Source organism: Capra hircus, chromosome 12, assembly GCF_001704415.2.
Source record: "Capra hircus breed San Clemente chromosome 12, ASM170441v1, whole genome shotgun sequence".
NCBI classification, from domain to species: domain Eukaryota; kingdom Metazoa; phylum Chordata; class Mammalia; order Artiodactyla; family Bovidae; genus Capra; species Capra hircus.
This window is the reverse complement of record NC_030819.1, coordinates 74,691,365-74,708,673: the sequence shown is the minus strand read 5'-3', so window position 1 is coordinate 74,708,673 and position 17,309 is coordinate 74,691,365. Positions and strand designations below refer to the sequence as shown.

Genomic DNA, 17,309 nt, shown 5'->3' with positions numbered 1-17,309 from the left:
ACTTACTGCGCACCCTAGTTACGCCAAGTGCACAGAAAGTCCTTTCATCAGGAAGTGTACAGTCCAGTGGAGGAGGCAACACAAAACATAAAGATAACCAAGTAGGAGCAGGCAAGAGGAAGCGAAGAAGAAGCTTCTCAGGGGTGCAATGCGAAGTTCCGAAAATCAACGGCATTTGAATGGAGACTGTGTGGCCCTTTGAAGAAAAGATGATCGGAAAATCTATTTTGAAGTACTGGCAAGAATACAGAGAATACAGTGAAATGCTCAATGCGCTAATAGGAAAAAGCCCAAAGAAAGATGGCTAAATATAAAATAATGTAAAAGTCATTATGCTTTTACTGTTAATTTCAAGGTCATCATCTGAAACAAACTTTTATAATTAAACTATGAAGTGACCTTTAAGTGACATTTAAAATTTCCCCTCCCCTCTTCTTCAAAGTTTCACCTGCCAAATACAGAAATGTTAAAACACAGACACAAGCAGATAGAGCTATATATAAGGATGCTGGAAAACTGAGCACACTCCATGAGGTACCGCGGAGATCTACTCACTGATTTGTTTTACTCTCCACTAGAAGCCATTTGTCTTCTGCTACAAGAAAAACCGTCTGGAGGTTGATGGGAAGTGAGATGGTGTGAGTTCGTCCTTCTAGAACATCCAGCACAGCCAGGGTGTTCCTGAAAAAAAGAAAAGAAAAAGAAAACTCTGTGAAAGGAAAGGTGAGGATATTGGTTGAGTAACCATAGCATAATCATGATATATTGGGTGTCCCTGGTGGCTCAGATGGTAAGGAATCTGTCTGCAGTGCAGGAGACCTGGGTTCGATTCCTGGGTTGGGAAACATGATATATTACAAAACCCTAAAAACAATATTTTTAAGACTAGATGATAACATGGAAAAATGTTAATTGAGAAAATAGAGATATAAAACACTAAACTACGTAAAGGCTTGCATAAGATCTAAAAATGGGAAGTGACAGCCACTATGCTAACAGTGATTGTGTATGTAATTATGAGCACTGTTTTTTTATGTGTGTTTTTCAATGTTCTGCAATGTGGGATAAGGTACTTCTAGAATAAAATAATACTAACTTGGTTACATGAGTTTCCAATAAGCCAGAGCAAAGCACCTGGCTGCCAATGCAGGAGACATAGAGACTCAGGTTCGATCCCTGGGTCAGGAAGGTCACCTGGAGAAAGAAATGGCAACCCCCTCCAGTATTCTTTCCTGGGAAATCCCATGGACAGAGGAGCCTGGTGGGTTACGGTACATGGGGTCACACAAGGTCAGACACGACTGAAGCAACTTCAGTTCAGTTCAGTTCAGTCGCTCAGTCGTGTCTGACTCTTTGCGACCCCATGAATCGTAGCAAGCCAGGCCTCCATGGCCATTACCAACTCCCAGAGTTTGCTCAAACTGATATACATCGACTTGGTGATGCCATCCAGCCATATCATCCTCTGTCATCCCCTTCTCCTCCTGCCCTCAATCCCTCCCAGCATCAGAGTCTTTTCCAATGAGTCAGCTCTTTGCATCAGGTGGCCAAAGTATCAGAGTTTCAGCTTCAACATCAGTCCTCCAATGAACACTCAGGACTGATCTTCAGAATGAACTGGTTGGATCTCCTTGCAGTCCAAGGGTCTCTCAAGAGTCTTCTCCAACACCACAGTTCAAAAGCATCAATTCTTCAGTGCTCAGCTTTCTTCACAGTCCAACTCTCACATCCATACATGACCACTGGAAAAACCATAGCCTTGACTAGATGGACCTTTGTTGGCAAAGTAATGTCTCTGCTTTTGAATACGCTATCCAGGTTGGTCATAACTTTCTTTCCAAGGAGTAAGCGTCTTTTAATTTCATGGCTGCAGTCACCATCTGCAGTGATTCTGGAGCCCCCCAAAATAAAATCTGACACTGTTTACACTGTTTCCCCATCTATTTCCCATGAAGTGATGGGACCGGATGCCATGATCTTTGTTTTCTGAATGTTGAGCTTTAAGCCAACTTTTTCACTCTCCTCTTTCACTTTCATCAAGAGGCTTAGTTCCTCTTCACTTTCTGCCATAAGGGTGGTGTCATCTGCATATCTGAGGTTATTGATATTTCTCCCGGCAATCTTGATTCCAGCTTGTGCTTCTTCCAGTCCAGTGTTTCTCATGATGTACTCTGCATATAAGTTAAATAAGCAGGGTGACAATATACAGCCTTGACGGACTCCTTTTCCGATTTGGAACCAGTCTGTTGTTCCATGTCCAGTTCTAACTGTTGCTTCCTGACCTGCATACAGATTTCTCAAGAGGCAGGTTAGGTGGTCTGGTATTCCCATCTCTTTCGGAATTTTCCACAGTTTATTGTGATCCACATAGTCGAAGGCTTTGGCATAGTCAATAAAGCAGAAATAGATGTTTTTCTGGAACTCTCTTGCTTTTTCCATGATCCAGCGGATGTTGGCAATTTGATCTCTGGTTCCTCTGCCTTTTCTAAAACCAGCTTGAACATCTGCAAGTTCATAGTTCACGTATTGCTGAAGCCTGGCTTGGAGAATTTTGAGCATTACTTTCCTAGTGTGTGAGATGAGTGCAATTGTGTGGTAGTTTGAGCATTCTTTGGCATTGCCTTTCTTTGGAATTGGAATGAAAACTGACCTTTTCCAGTCCTGTGGCCACTGCTGAGTTTTCCAAATGTGCTGGCATATTGAGTGCAGCACTTTCACAGCATCATCTTTTAGGATTTCAAATAGCTCAACTGGAATTTCATTACCTCCACTAGCTTTGTTCGTAGTGATGCTTCCTAAGGCCCACTTGACTTCACATTCCAGGATGTCTGGCTCTAGGTGAGTGATCACACCATCGTGATTATCTGGGTTGTGAAGCTCTTTTTTGTACAGTTCTTCTGTGTATTCTTGCCACCTCTTCTTAATATCTTCTGCTTCTGTTAGGTCCATACCATTTCTGTCCTTTACTGAGCTCATCTTTGCATGAACTGTTCTCTTGGGATCTCTAATTTTCTAAAAGAGATCTCTAGTCTTTCCCATTCTGTTGTTTTCCTCTATTTCTTTGGATTGATCACTGAGGAAGGCTTTCTTATCCCGCCTTGCTATTCTTTGGAACTCTTAGCACACAGTAAAATTAAAGGAGGAAAGAGAATGGACAGAAGAAGAATCCCAGTTTAAACCCTCTACAGAAAAAAACTCACCCTTTTTCTTTGTAGAACACTAGCCAGTTTTTGTGTGAAAACTCTTTACACATTTTGTAAGTTTCCTAAAGACAAGAAAAAACAAAATATTCACATTAACTGTGTTGGATGCAGTCACGTCTCTTCAGCTGCTTTTCCTTAAATAAAGTTGTTCAATATGTAAAACATATAATTCTCTGAGAAGCTACCCCTCTTCATCTGTTCCAAGACTCTTACGGTAACATGCATTAAAATATATTTTAAAATTCACTGTGAACTATGTACTAAAACATTTTTAGGATAATATTTAAAAAAATAATGCCAAATGCTGGTTAGAAATAAACATGCTATCTGGTGATTAACTGTGATGTTTGTACCATAGCATGAATACATAGGAAATACTTTGTTTCTTCGATTTGGATCTATTTATGACATTTAAAATCTCTCTTTTTATCATGGCATTTTAAGACCTATAAGCATGCTATGTTGTCCAGGGCAGAGGGTAAGTCTTGTTTTATATCCATTACCTTTTTCTGAACGGCAGAATAGACTCCCTGGGGTTGGCCAAAATGTTTAATTACTAGTTTATTAAGCTAAAATATTTATTTATCTTGTAAATACAACCAGATGTTGCACTCATAGGTTCATTACTTAAATCCAAAGTATAAACACAGAACTGGAAAGCAGGTTAAAGTGTCTGCATGATTAGGGATTTGTTCTGAATATCACACTCAAATGGCTCATGATGTCCTATGACTATTCATTCAAATGTTCCTGTGATGGATCCAAAGAGAACACTGATACTTACTTATACGTGTACCTATGTCTACCTACTTGTATCATATTAAAATTCACAAGTGCCTAATAAGAGAATTCTTTTGTGCATTATAGCAAACAAAAGGTGCTGCAAGGGAGGGGCAGGCATGCATGTTTACAGTGAGAAAGCTACAGAAAATCCTTGGCAATTTACTGGGCAGGCTGGGTATTCCTTACAGCTTCCTCCTTGTTCCACCAGGAAGTTTTCTTCATTGTAAATTCTTCTGAAGGTAGGATGAGACGGTGAAGGGCTTGGCTAGTAGGATCCAGCAACAGGATGACATTGCTCTGGAAATAAAGAGAATAGCTTTTTTTTTTTTTTAAAGCAGCAGTCTCTTGGCAGCCTGGAAATAAAGGGTATTTAGTAATAAATAAACCAAAGGTAAGATGACAATACTGAAATATTTAAACGACTCCATAAAAACACTAAGTGATTTTCTACAGTACAGAATTTAAAGACTTCTATGGTTTAATGAGGATATTTTTAATTATGTAAGGCAGACTTTCTTCTTTGAAGATTTTATCTTAAAACCATCCCCTTGTAAATATAGGCTAGGTTTAACCATGACTCTGCTTTATTATGTATTAAGGAGGAAATTAAGTCATTTGATCATTTTTAAAAGTCTGTTTACTTTTATAAAAATTACACTTAAAGAATGTGCAGTTAAACCAACACAACATTGTGAAGCAATTATCTTCCAATTAAAACATTTTAAGTGATTTACAAAAAAAAAAAAAAGGCATGTTGAAAAACTCTTTTACACTATGCATTCAATTGTCTGATGATGAGAGGGGCTATGCTATTAGTTGTGTGGCCTGAGGAATCATGGTGCTGGAGAAGACTCTTGAGAGTCCTTTGGACAGCAAGGAGATCAAACTAGTCAATCCTAAATGAAATCAACCTTGAATATTTTTTGGAAGGACTGATATTGAAGCTGAAGCTCCAATACTTTGGCTACCTGATGCGAAGTCTCATTGGAAAAGACCCTGATGCTGGGAAAGACTGAAGTCAGGAGGAGACGGGGACAATGGAGGATGAGATGGCTGGATGGATCATCGACTCAATGGACATGAGTCTGAGCAAACTCGGGGAGACAGTGAAGGACTGGGAAGCCTGATGTGCTGCAGTCCATGGGATCATAAAGAGTCAGACACAACTTAGCAACTGAACACCACCATACTGTGCATAATTGAATCTTATTTATTCTTTTCACAAATGCAGGTTTAACTCAGAAAATATGTACATGATATAAAGATGGATTAGCAAGAAAATATCAAGGACCCCAAGAACCAAGCTGGGAATGAGTATTTCTTCATCTCGTCATTCACTGAGCTTGGGAACTCGTGCTGTGATAACATACTGACAAGAGATCGCTCCAGCAGCATTCATCACAGTTATGCAAATGAAGTAATAACCTCTCAGAAATTAGGAAGAGTTGTTCAAGAGAAAAAAAACCAAAAACAATTAACCTTAGACATTAAAACAAGTGAATAGAAACACATGAAATAAGAACTTAAAATTTACAAAGCCAGAAAAGGTTGAATATTTTAAAGCAATGTAAAGAAGTTGGGTTTTCAGTTAAAATTTAAAGACATCTGAAGGTTAGACTAACAGGTTTACAAAAAGGCACCAGCAAATTGTTTGTCAAGCCTCATTGTTAAGTAATTGTCTTTTTCCTCTCATTTTGGTTCATTTTGTTTTGTCTTATTAAAATCTGGGGCTCCTTCAGTTATCCTAACCCTTATGAACTTTTCATTTAAAGAACTTTCTTTGGGGAAAATAAAATCACAAAGCATCCAGAGAATTACTATATATTTTGTAAAATATAAACAAAATATGAAAAGTCTGCTCATTTCTTTCATAACATTTATTTGTTGTTGTTGTTCAATCACTATGTCCAACTTTTGCAACCCCATGGACTGCAGCACACCAGGCTTTCCTGTCCTCTGCTATCTCTGGGAGTTTCCCCAAACTCGTGTCCATTGAGTCAGTGATGCCATCCAACTTATATTTAAAGAAGAAAGAAGAATACAAGGATGAATAATCATTACCTTTGCCCTTTATCACATAATCTAATTACAGAGGAAATAAAAGGAAATGTAAATAACGATTCACTTGCAAAATCTGAGACCTCATAGTGTGGTTTCAATTTATTTTACTAGCGAATTTTACTGAAGTGCTCAAGAATTAAAGTAGTAGTTATACTGGTTTCCTTTATTCCATATACTTCAAATATTGGCTATATTAAAAAAATTCTAAGCAAGCTGACACAGCTTAAAGTTTTCCTTATAAAGACACTTAGAATGCATCATTCTGTATAATGCAATTCTCCATTACAGATGTGTGTTACCATGGAACTCTGCTCAATGTTACATGGTATCCTGGATGGGAGAGGGGTTTGGGGGAGAAAGGATACATGTGTATGTATGGCTGAGTCCCTTCACTGTTCACCTGAAACCATCACAACGTTGTTTGTTAATCAACTATACCCTAATACAAAATAAAAAGCTTATTTTTTTAAAAAAAAGAATGTACATTAGTAATATTCTTTTTTTAAATCAATATATCATATAAGAAGCACCATTCCTGGCATTTGAAAGTTTGAATATGATAAAAATCTCAAGGAAAATCCTTAAAGTTTTCCTTAAGAAGTTGTACTAATAAGTTAAAATTTTTTAGTCTCTATTCTAGATTAAATCTTTTTTTGAGTTAGTATTTTTTAAAGAAGAAAATCTCTCTTGTGATAAATATGTACAACATTAGCACAAATCACTAGCACTTAAGCAATTTGGATAATATTAACTTTTATAAGCAACAGAAAGTCCTAAAAATAATGTTTGATCCCAAATATGATTAAGTAGAAGAATAAGTAGATGATTAAACAGATATGGTTACGCACAAAAATGAGTACAGTTTTGCATTTTTCTTCCTTTTTAGGGTCTAGTACTTCCGAAGTGAACTGAAAAACCAGATCTTTCTAAGTAACAGAAAACATATCTTTATATGTGTATGTATACATACATATGTTTCCAGCCACCTCTGTATTTAGAATTGGTTCTAGAAGCAACTGAAGCAGCATGAAGGAGTTCTGCTGCTCCATCCTTTTAGATGTTAATGGTTTCCTTCTGTAAATGACTAATGATATATTCTGTCTGAGTTTAAAAATAGAATTTTGCGTCACACATGAGTACATGTAACTGTGGTTTTGGCACTCCTTCCAGGGGGGCAGGGAGGAGAAGCGAGTGAGCAATTTTATTATGTTTGTATTTGACTGGGAGAAAAGTAACCTCTGGATGACCTCCATGTCCTAAAGTCTGAAATTCTAAACTCTGTACAGATGTAATAAGTAATCTCATGGTGGGGTGGGGTAGGGGGCAGGGAGGAGGCTTTATTTTTAGGCACGGCAAAGTTTCCCTGTCCTCACTTAAGAGTTTATTTTAGCAAGGAATTTTTGAACAACTTAAACTAACCAGCGAAATGCATCCGTTGCCAAGCTCGATAAAGACAAGGAACAGATGAATTAATGGAAGTACTTCTTTACAATATTTCAGCCCCCTTTTCGGCTAGGGCAGAATGGGGGAGAAGGAACTGAAGGCAGCACACTCATTTTTTCATTAGATCAGAATTATTTATCCTTTGTTAAATTTTACAGTTACATGCTGTTCATTTGGAATTAAGGAGGGCTTCTGAACTGAACTGAACTGAACTGAATACTCTAGTGGGGACATAATATAAAACAGAGGACAGGTAGAAATCCTGGTAAGCCATGCGAGTCTGCTCAGGGCATTGAGGTAACCCGGAGAATCGCTGAAACCGGTCAACGGGGAAAGCCAGGTAGCCTGCAAGAATGAAAGGAGGGGAACTGTGGGTTTATACAAAAAACACACTGTCTTTGATGAAAGTCATTATACATGAGCAGGAAACTGATGCACAATGTTGCCAAATAATTGGATCTTTTGAGAAGACAAACTACTTCCTGAGGACCTGAAAATCTCATACTTTTAGAATTGGTATCTGTAAATTTGACAGTTTGCCTGACAGTTGAAAATATGGCAAGATTTTTTGAAAAAATACTCCAAAATCAGATTTCTATTTAAATTTGATCGGCTCACTTAATCAAAAATCACCAAGATATCATGTGCTTTATATGAGAGTTTCCTCTGGCTGTAGAAATCAATTCAATGGCATTGATATTTTGTTGGAACTCTACAAAGTAAAACCCTTTCCAATGGGATGGACACAAGCTTTTCTAAGCAAGTGCTGGACATTTGTATATTCTGCTTCTAGGAGAAAGCAAAGTGAAAAAAAAATTGAGAAAACCAGAAAAAAAACTGATTAACTCAGAATTTATGATAATTGTTGAGTCCTGCCCCAAGGCCACACGTGCAAGACCATGCACCAAGGCCACAGAAGCAGAGCCCAGAACCAAGGACACCTCCGAAGCTGACTGAGCCCCTTTGCAACTGTTGCTACAAGCTCCTGTCACCACTGACAAGCTTCCTGACTCCCAATCAGGCAAAGATGCCCACTCCAGTAAGCACCCTATAGCGCCCCAAGCAATCACCTATGGCCAACGGTCCAGGAGGAATTTTCTTTGTCCTGAGGCTATAAAAATTGGTTGTTAACCCACGAAAACTGACTCTCTCTGGTCTGTCAGGAGGCCGGCCCCCTGCGCTCGCAGCACCCACATTATGTCTGCTTGTTGTCCTTAACAAACTCACTCCTTCTGAAGTGCTCTGTGTCTGGAAATTCTCTTCCAGCCTGTGCTCGGACTGCCTCAACAGTAATTACTTAGGCAAAGCCTAAAGCTGAAGATGACTTACTTAACTCGGTGAAACACTGATATGTTATTCAAGAGATATATATATATATATATATATATATGTTTTATTCTTGATTAGAAACAGCCTAAAAGCACTGTTCTGGGTAATGCTTTATAGTACCTTAAAATACTTAACAAGTAAAAACATTGCACTTTTTCAATATTTTCCTATGACGAATAACTTTAAAAAATTTTCAGACTACTTGCTCCCACCTTTCTACAGTGAGTGGACAAAACTAATTTAATTCTGGTGGAGTCAATCCAGTTTGGCTTGAACTTCTGTTCTACTATGTGTTTACTGGGCAAGTTATTTAAACTCCGTGAGCCTCAGTTTCCTCACGTGTAAATATTGCTAAAACTACGCCACTGAGCCTATGGAAGAATAATGTGGAATAACGTATGTAGTCTTTTCCTTGACACGTTGTCAGCATTTAATCATTGATCTTCCTCCTTGGGATGGTCATCACTTGGCTCCTGAAATGCCACACCCTGGTTTGTTCATCTCTACCACTGGATGCTCATCTTCAGTTCCCCTTAGTCGATTGATTCTTCCTTCTTTCCCCCATTTCTTCATATTTCATTGTTCCAGGGCTTAGAGCTGAGACTTCTCTTTTCTACCCACATTCCATTCCCTTAGTCATTGCTTTCAGTTTCATGATTTAAATAACATTTATACTCCAGTGACTTCCCAATTTATGCTTCCTGTTCTCCATTAAACAGCAGAATCATCTACTTGGCTTTGTTATAGGCATTTCGAATTGAACCACACATCTAATTTTTCCTCCCAAATCAATGGCTTTCCCATCTCAGTTCATGGCAGGTCTACCCTTTTCGTTGCTCAAGCCTTAAATCTTAAAGTTGACCTTAGTTTCTACTCTGTCACTTCATGTATCTGATCTGAAAGGAAATCCCGTTAGTCGCACCTTGAGAATATATACAGAATCCATCATTACTGATGACTTCCAAACTTGGGTGATCTCTTGCTTGGATCATTGTAAAAATCTCTTAATTAGTTTCCTTCCTTCTGCCTTCGTACCTGTAGACTATTCACCACAGAGGAGCTAGAGAAATCCCTAGGAATTTACAAATCCCTAAAATATATGTCGGATCTAGCTGCTCCTTTGCTTGAAGCCCTCTAAGACCTCCTTCCCCTCTCCTCACACGCAGCGCAGAACCGTAGAATGATTCATAAGGCTCTGCACCTCTGCCTCCCCACCCTCCGCCATGGTCCTGCCCCAACTCACTGGGGGACCTCTTGGCCTCGCCTCTTTATACTCTGGCCTTCATTCAATCTTCCCCACCACACTTCTTTAAAGATCCAAAGGCATATTCCAGCCTCTGGGTCTTTGAATTTATAATTCCCTTTCCATAGGAACTCTCTGCTTCCCAATATCTCTTTTCTCCCTCAACGCTATCAAATCCACTTAAATATCACTTTCTCAGTCAGGCGACCCCTGCCCTGCCCTGCTTTAAATGGCAGTCTTCCTTCTATTTTACTCTCCCTTGTTTCTCATCGTCTAATTTAAGTTGTAACTATTTATTGTGCTTATTGTCTATCTTTCTGCACCAGAATACAAGCTTCTCAGAAGAAGGACTTTTGTTTTGTTTATGGAAGTATCCCTAAGAGTAAGCACATGATACTTATTTGATGAATGAATAATATGCTTAGTGTACTATTTGGTGAGCTTCCCTGGTGGCTCAGTGGTAAAGAATCTGCCTGCATTGCAGGAGACACAGGAGACGTGGGTTCGATCCCTGGGGTGGGAAGATTCCGTGGGTTGGGAAGAAGGAAATGGCAACCCACTCCAGTATTCTTTTCTGGAGAATCCCATGGATAAGGAGCCTGGAGGGCTACAGTCCACAGGGTCACAAAGAGTCAGAAACAACTAAAATGACTGAACACACACACACACACACACACACACACAATTTGGTAGCTACCAGGTGGGTAACAGGCCTATAAAAGCATTGTGCTCCTTTCTATTGGATAGCATAGATTATTTGTTGTTGTTTAGTCACTAAGTTGCATCCTTTTTGGCATGATGAATGCCCTTTTTGACTTTATGAATGGGATTAGTGCCCTTACAAAAGACATATGGATGTGAGCCCTGCTACTTCTGCCATGAGAGGTCACAGGGAAAAGACAGCTACCTAGGAAGTAGGGTTTCACCAGATCCCGAACTTGCAGTCACCTTGATCTTAGACTTGCCAGGCTGCAGAACTGTGAGAAATGCATGCCTGCTGTTTATAAGCTAGCTTGTCTATGGTGCCTACATCACAGCAGCCGAAACAGACTAAGAGAGTGGTCCCCGACCTTTTTGGCACCAGGGTCCAGTTTTGTGGAAGACAATTTTTTCATGGATGGGGGATGGGGTGGATGTCAGGATGATTCAAGCACGTTGCATTTATTGTGCACTTTATGTCTATTATTATTACATCAGCTCCACCTCAGATCATCAGGTATTAGATCCTGGAGGTTGGAGACCCCTGAACTGAGACAATTCCATTCAGTATAGTTACATAGCTGTCTCCACATAAAGAATGCCTTTTGGGTTTCAGAGCATGTGTCATCTCCTCAGGGGAGCTATCTTAGCACTCTTGGGTACTATTCATTCTTCCAGCTCCTCCCACCCTACCCCCATCTTTCCCTAGGACGTTTTTTCTTGTTGTTGTTTAGTCGCTAAATTGTGTCTGACTCTCTTGGGATCCCATGAACTGTACAGCAGTCATCACTGCTTGAAACTGGCATGTTTATTTGTTGGCTTCCTTGCTGTCTGTCTCCCCACAGAGAAGGCAAACTTCATAGCAATGAACCGCTGCGGCTGTTGCTCAGTCACTTCAGTCGTGTAGACTCTTGTGACCTCATGGACTGCAGTCCACCAGGCTCCTCTGTCCACAGCATTGTCCAGGCAAGAATACTGGAGCGGGTTGCCATGCCCTCCTCCAGGGGGCCTTTCCTACCCAGGGATTGAACCCCTATCTCTTACATCTCCTGCACTGCAGGCGGATTCTTTACTGCTGAGCCACCAAGAAAGCCCCCAACAATGAACTATCCAGCCTCAAATGTCATTAGTACTGAGGTTAGGAAACCCTCACTCAACATGTTTCAAAGAATAAAGCCCATGTTGAAGACCCCCAGAGAGGAAGGCGTTAGCCTGCCTTGTGGTACTGATAACATACAACTCCCGACTCCTTCCTGCAGCCCCTCTCCTCGGTCTTTATGAAAGCACACACTTTTAGTGATAGGCTGGAAAACATTCTTGCCTGTCCCTCACGTAACTCATTCGTGGTATAATGAGGCCACATCATTACCTGCTGCTCATGGAGAACCACTTGACCCTTTAGGGGATTTCCCAGCGGTGCCACCGTCACAAATGGGTGCCAGATTCCACTGGCCGTTCTCGGGAAGATGTCGAAAAGGTCCACAAAGTGACCGCTTTTCCCAGTCATATTCATAAAGTATAAGGACACGGGATTGCATGCAACTACATAGAGAATATTTTCCTCATTTTCTGAAATGACAAAAAAAAAAAAAAAAGGCAAAAAAACAAAACAGAGTTAATTCTATTCTGCAGTAGATTTTTCTGCTTGGTCCAAAAAGGTCCAGTGAAAACTGAATCATAAGACAGCATACAATCAGAACTCAGCAGATGACCTGCGCATGGATTGGTCAATGAGCACTGGGAGAAGCAATCTCATACCTGCTCTAAGTGTTTTGGAGAAGGGAATGGCAACCTACTCCAGTATTCTTGCCTGAAGAATCCCATAGACAGAGGAGCCTGGTGGGATAGTCCATGGGATTGCAAAGAGTAGGACACAACTGAGCGACTAACACTTTCTTCTTTCTAAGTGTATTAATAGATGGGACCATGCCTATATACTCCAGGAAGTAAGTATCTATTTGTTCTCCAAATAATTCCATAACATTCCACAGCAACACCATTACATATTTAACACTCCTCAATGTCAGGAAATTCTTCCTTCTATGAAAGTATTTTGTACTTCAATAAAAGTCTGTTTCCTCTTATTTTATTATTGGCTCAGATGGATAACAGCTGGTCAACATCTTCCGTCTGCTAATCTGGTATTTCCCAGTTTAGTAGATCTTTAGGCTTTTCAAGTAAATAAGTATTTCCATTTTTTGATTCTTAGCTTTATGGATCTTATTTTCCAAATTACCTTTTTTCATATTTGTGTATTTTTATTATTACAAAACCTGTCTTCAATCAAGTACTTGACTAGGCCCCTTTTCTGAATTCTATTTCAGTGCTTCTTCAACTTTCAAGTGTGTGTGAATCACCTGGGGATCTAATGAAAGTGCAGATTCTGACTGAGGGGCTCTGGGGTGGGGTTTCACTCTGCCTTTCCAATGAGCTCCCAGGAAATGTCCCTGCTCTAGGCTTGAGGCAGGGGCTTTGGGGTGGGGTTTCACTCTGCCTTTCCAGTGAGAACCCAGGAAATGTCACTGCTCTAGGCTTGAGGGCATCCCTTTGAGTACCCAGGTTCTAGACTATTAACCATAATCTCTATTTCCAGGCACCCTAAAGCAAGGGATTAAGCTGCTTCTGTATAATAATCACTATTAATATCACTCATCATCCAGGTATCTATTTACAAGTGGTCATATTTTCTGAACCCCAAACTAAGGTATAAGCTACGATAATGAGATATGCGGGACTATGTTGGAAATTTCAGGAAAAAAAATATAATGCATGTATGTGTGTATGCAACGTGTACACATAAAGACCAAATATATATAAAGATAAATTAAACAGATAAGCTAACATGATAAGAAACACAAGTCAGCAGAAGATCAGAGAACAGCATTATTTAGGAGACACTGTGAACTATGTATGTAGTACAGTTCCAAATATCAGAATCACATAACTTATAATTTAAGAATGTTTTTAATGTGTCTATCCACACAAATAAATTCAATTCAATATTTATTGAGCAACTCTGTATACAGCATAGGGAATTAGGAAATATAATAAAAGTATTAATAGAAATATACTTCATAAACATCAATTGTCCTCTCTTATTAGAGCATTAAGTACTGTTTGGCCTGTGGCTCAAACATATCTATCTATCTAACTAACTGATTCTAAGAGACCCAAGAAAATCTTTTCTCTCCCAAATACAAAATAGGCAAAAAAACAAAGAGATTTAAAAAAACAACACGAAGGCCCAGTTTGCAAATGTGGACAGTACTGAAACAGAGGGTTAAATTATGTGAGGGACAGCAAATGAGCTTCACTTTTAAGGACCAGTTCTGACCAGCTGGCCGTGGCTGCCTGGAATGCTGTATTGAGAAGAACTGTGAGACTGTGACAAGGTTTAACGACCCCTGTCACAGACATGAGGCAGAGGTTCACAGCATACTTATTTACAATCTCTAAAAATGAGACAAGAGCCAAAGTTCAAACTTTATCAGTAAGACCTATACGTATTCTCTACTCATGTACGTTCTGTGGATGTTTGTTCCCAACTTTAGCTATGTTGAGTAAAAATATGTGCTTCTAAAATGTACAGGGTTTTTGTTGGTTAAATTATGTGAGGGATTGGTGTTGTTATTAAGACATTTTCCGTTCAGTTCAGTTCAGTCGCTCAGTCGTGTCCAACTTTTTGCAACCCCATGGACTGCAGCATGCCAGGCCTCCCTGTTCCACCATCCACTCTCAGAGTTTACCCAAACTCATGTCCGTCAAGTTGGTGATGCCATCCATCTCATCCTCTGTTGTCCCCTTTTCCTCCTGCCTTCAATCTTTCCCAGCATCAGGGTCTTTTCCAATGAGTCAGTTCTTTGCATCAAGTGGCCAAAGTATTAGAGTTTCAGCTTCAGCATCAGTCCCTCCAATGAACACCCAGGACTGATCTCCTTTAGGATGGACTGGTTGGATATCCTTGCAGTCCAAGGGACTCTCAGGAGTCTTCTCCAACACCACAGTTCAAAAGCATCAGTTCTTCGGTGCTCAGCTTTCTTCACAGTCCAACTCTCACATCCACACATGACTACTGGAAAAACCATGGCCTTGACTAGACGGACCTTTGTTAGCAAGGTAATGTCTCTGCTTTTTAATATGCTGTCTAGGTTGGTCATAACTTTCCTTCACAGGAGTAAGTGTCTTTTAATTTCATGGCTGCAATCACCATCTGCAGTGATTTTGAAGCCCCCCAAAATAAAGTCTGTCACTGTTTCCCCATCTATTTGCCATGAAGTGATGGGACCGGATGCCATGATCTTAGTTTTCTGAATGTTGAGCTTTAAGCCAACTTTTTCACTCTCCTCTTTCACTTTCATCAAGAGGCTCTTTGGTTCCTCTTCACTTTCTACATTCATATTATTCTCTACATAACAGGGCTTCCCGGATGGCTCAGTCAGTAGAGAATCCACTTGCAGTGTAGGAGACTGGAGTTCGATCCCTGGGTAGGAAGATCCCTTGGAGAAGGAAATGGCAACCCATTCCAGTATTCTTGTCCAGAGAACTCCATGGACAGAGGAAACTGGAGGGTCACATATGATCATGGGGTCACAAAGAGTCAGACACGACTAAGTGACGAATAAACCCAACACACAGTGAATGTAAAATATCTTAACAGGAACACCAGTTTGTTACCAAGAAAAACCCTGTACATTTTAAAAGCACATATTTTTACTCAACATAGCTGATTTTAGGAACAAACATCGACAGAATGTACACAAACAAAAGCTTGCTTCCTAATTTTTGCCTGAATAATCCCCATTGTAGATAAGTTAGTGACCCTCTCCCTTCCCCCTGTCATCACATCTGTTGATGTCACCTTAGTAACTGCCATCAATTGAAAACTTCTGCCAAAAAGTACCCAGGACACACTGCATGAATCAGTAGGTAATGGCAACAGTTCAGACATGCAGATGCCAAAAATTCACATCCTCATTTGCCATTCTTTACAATGAGAGGTTTAATGACTGCAAATCCTCCAACCCTGCTTTCAGAATACATGTAATCACCAAACTGGAATCCCAGCCAAAAAAATCCAGTGTTTTTCCTTTTTGTTTCCCCCTTCTATTTTTAGCATGAGCCCGGGGTGAGTTTAACTTTGTGCTACAATTGTAATGAGAAACAGGCATGCATATAAACTCAGCCATGCTTATGTGGATTCCACAATAGTATTTTCTTAGGTTGTTATAGGAAATTAGATCTAAATTACACATAATTGCTATCCAATCCAAGAATGGCACAGTTACTGAGTCTAGCATAGACTTCTTGAAGTCTAAAGATTATTTTGATCCGGCTTTTAAAAAAATCAGTGCAGGAAGGAAAAATCAAAAGAATAAACTGGCATACCATGTGTTGTAGCGACATCACAGATTAAGTTCATTTCATCCAATGGTAACCTCCAGGAGCTACATTCTTCAGTAAAGGTTTGGGATCTTCCTTCATGTCTTTCTATTGGATACTCCTGTATGTGTATAAGTGCTGGACCCTATTTTAAAAAAAAGTAGTTATCTGCAATAAGATATTTGGGTAGTTATAAAAATGTAGAAAAGCTAGAGTTCTTCCAAACTAAGATTTTCAATTCAAATACTCACTATCTTGACATACCTCTTCGCATGATACTTATGACAATAATAATACCATATAGTTGCATTTATAAAGGCTTTCACATGCACTATTGTATTTAATTTCTCATTTTCTTTTTATTAAGAAAATATATCAGATATAAAATCCCATAAGAGTTCTCATTACTTTACTCTTTCCTAAACCAACTGCAAGTTTTGAACTCCAAGTATGGGGACCCAGAGCTGTCCAAACCAGGAGAATAACTTTTTAAATACAGTTGATTTGCATGCCCTTACAGTCCTTAATTAATCAAAACTTTTTGGGTCAGATATTGACTATTGTGGCAGCTGGGGCTTCCCAGGTGGTGTAGTGGTAACAGAATCCACCTGTCAATACAGGAGGTGCAGGAGACTTGGGTTTGATCCCTGGGTTAAGAAGATCCCTTGGAGTAGGAAGTGGCAAGACACTCCAGTATTCTTGCCAGGAAAATTCCATGGACAGAGGAGCCTGGTGGGCTATACAGTCCATGGGGTCACAAAGAGTCAGACACAACGGAGTGACTGAGCATGCACACATTCATGGGTGCTATTACTCCTTCTGTCTAGACTGTATCTGAGGAGCTAGATGACTAAATACTACGTTTCTTGTACTCCTTTGCAGCAAGCATTCTGGATACGATTTAGCTTCTGCCAATTCAATGCGCTTGCATGAGATCTGTAAGGCAGATGAGCAGCAGAAGCTGTCCTCCCACAGTCAGTGCGGACAAGGAGAGTCTGACAAATACGAGCAGTCAGGGTCTGTGCTCTACTACAAGGGCTCAAACTAGCTCACAGGTCAAGTCTGATCCACTCCCTGACTGTGTCAATAAAGGTTTACTAGGACACAGTGTCACTCATTTGTTAATGTACTGCCTGAGCCTGCTTTTGTGCTACCATGGCAAAGTTGAG

General features: G+C 39.9%; 1 protein-coding gene across 1 annotated transcript in view; it reads right to left on the bottom strand.

The window, feature by feature from the left end:
* The window catches only part of VWA8 (von Willebrand factor A domain containing 8), a 376,045-nt gene that overhangs the window by 145,865 nt on the left and 212,871 nt on the right, over nucleotides 1-17,309 (bottom strand). Inside the window, exons 28-32 of the mRNA XM_018056795.1 lie at nucleotides 16,147-16,285; nucleotides 12,131-12,330; nucleotides 4,173-4,283; nucleotides 3,201-3,265; nucleotides 556-681 (exon numbers count right to left, since the gene is read on the bottom strand). Coding sequence (XP_017912284.1) covers nucleotides 556-681; nucleotides 3,201-3,265; nucleotides 4,173-4,283; nucleotides 12,131-12,330; nucleotides 16,147-16,285 — 641 coding nt within the window. The remainder of the gene's footprint in view (nucleotides 1-555; nucleotides 682-3,200; nucleotides 3,266-4,172; nucleotides 4,284-12,130; nucleotides 12,331-16,146; nucleotides 16,286-17,309) is intronic.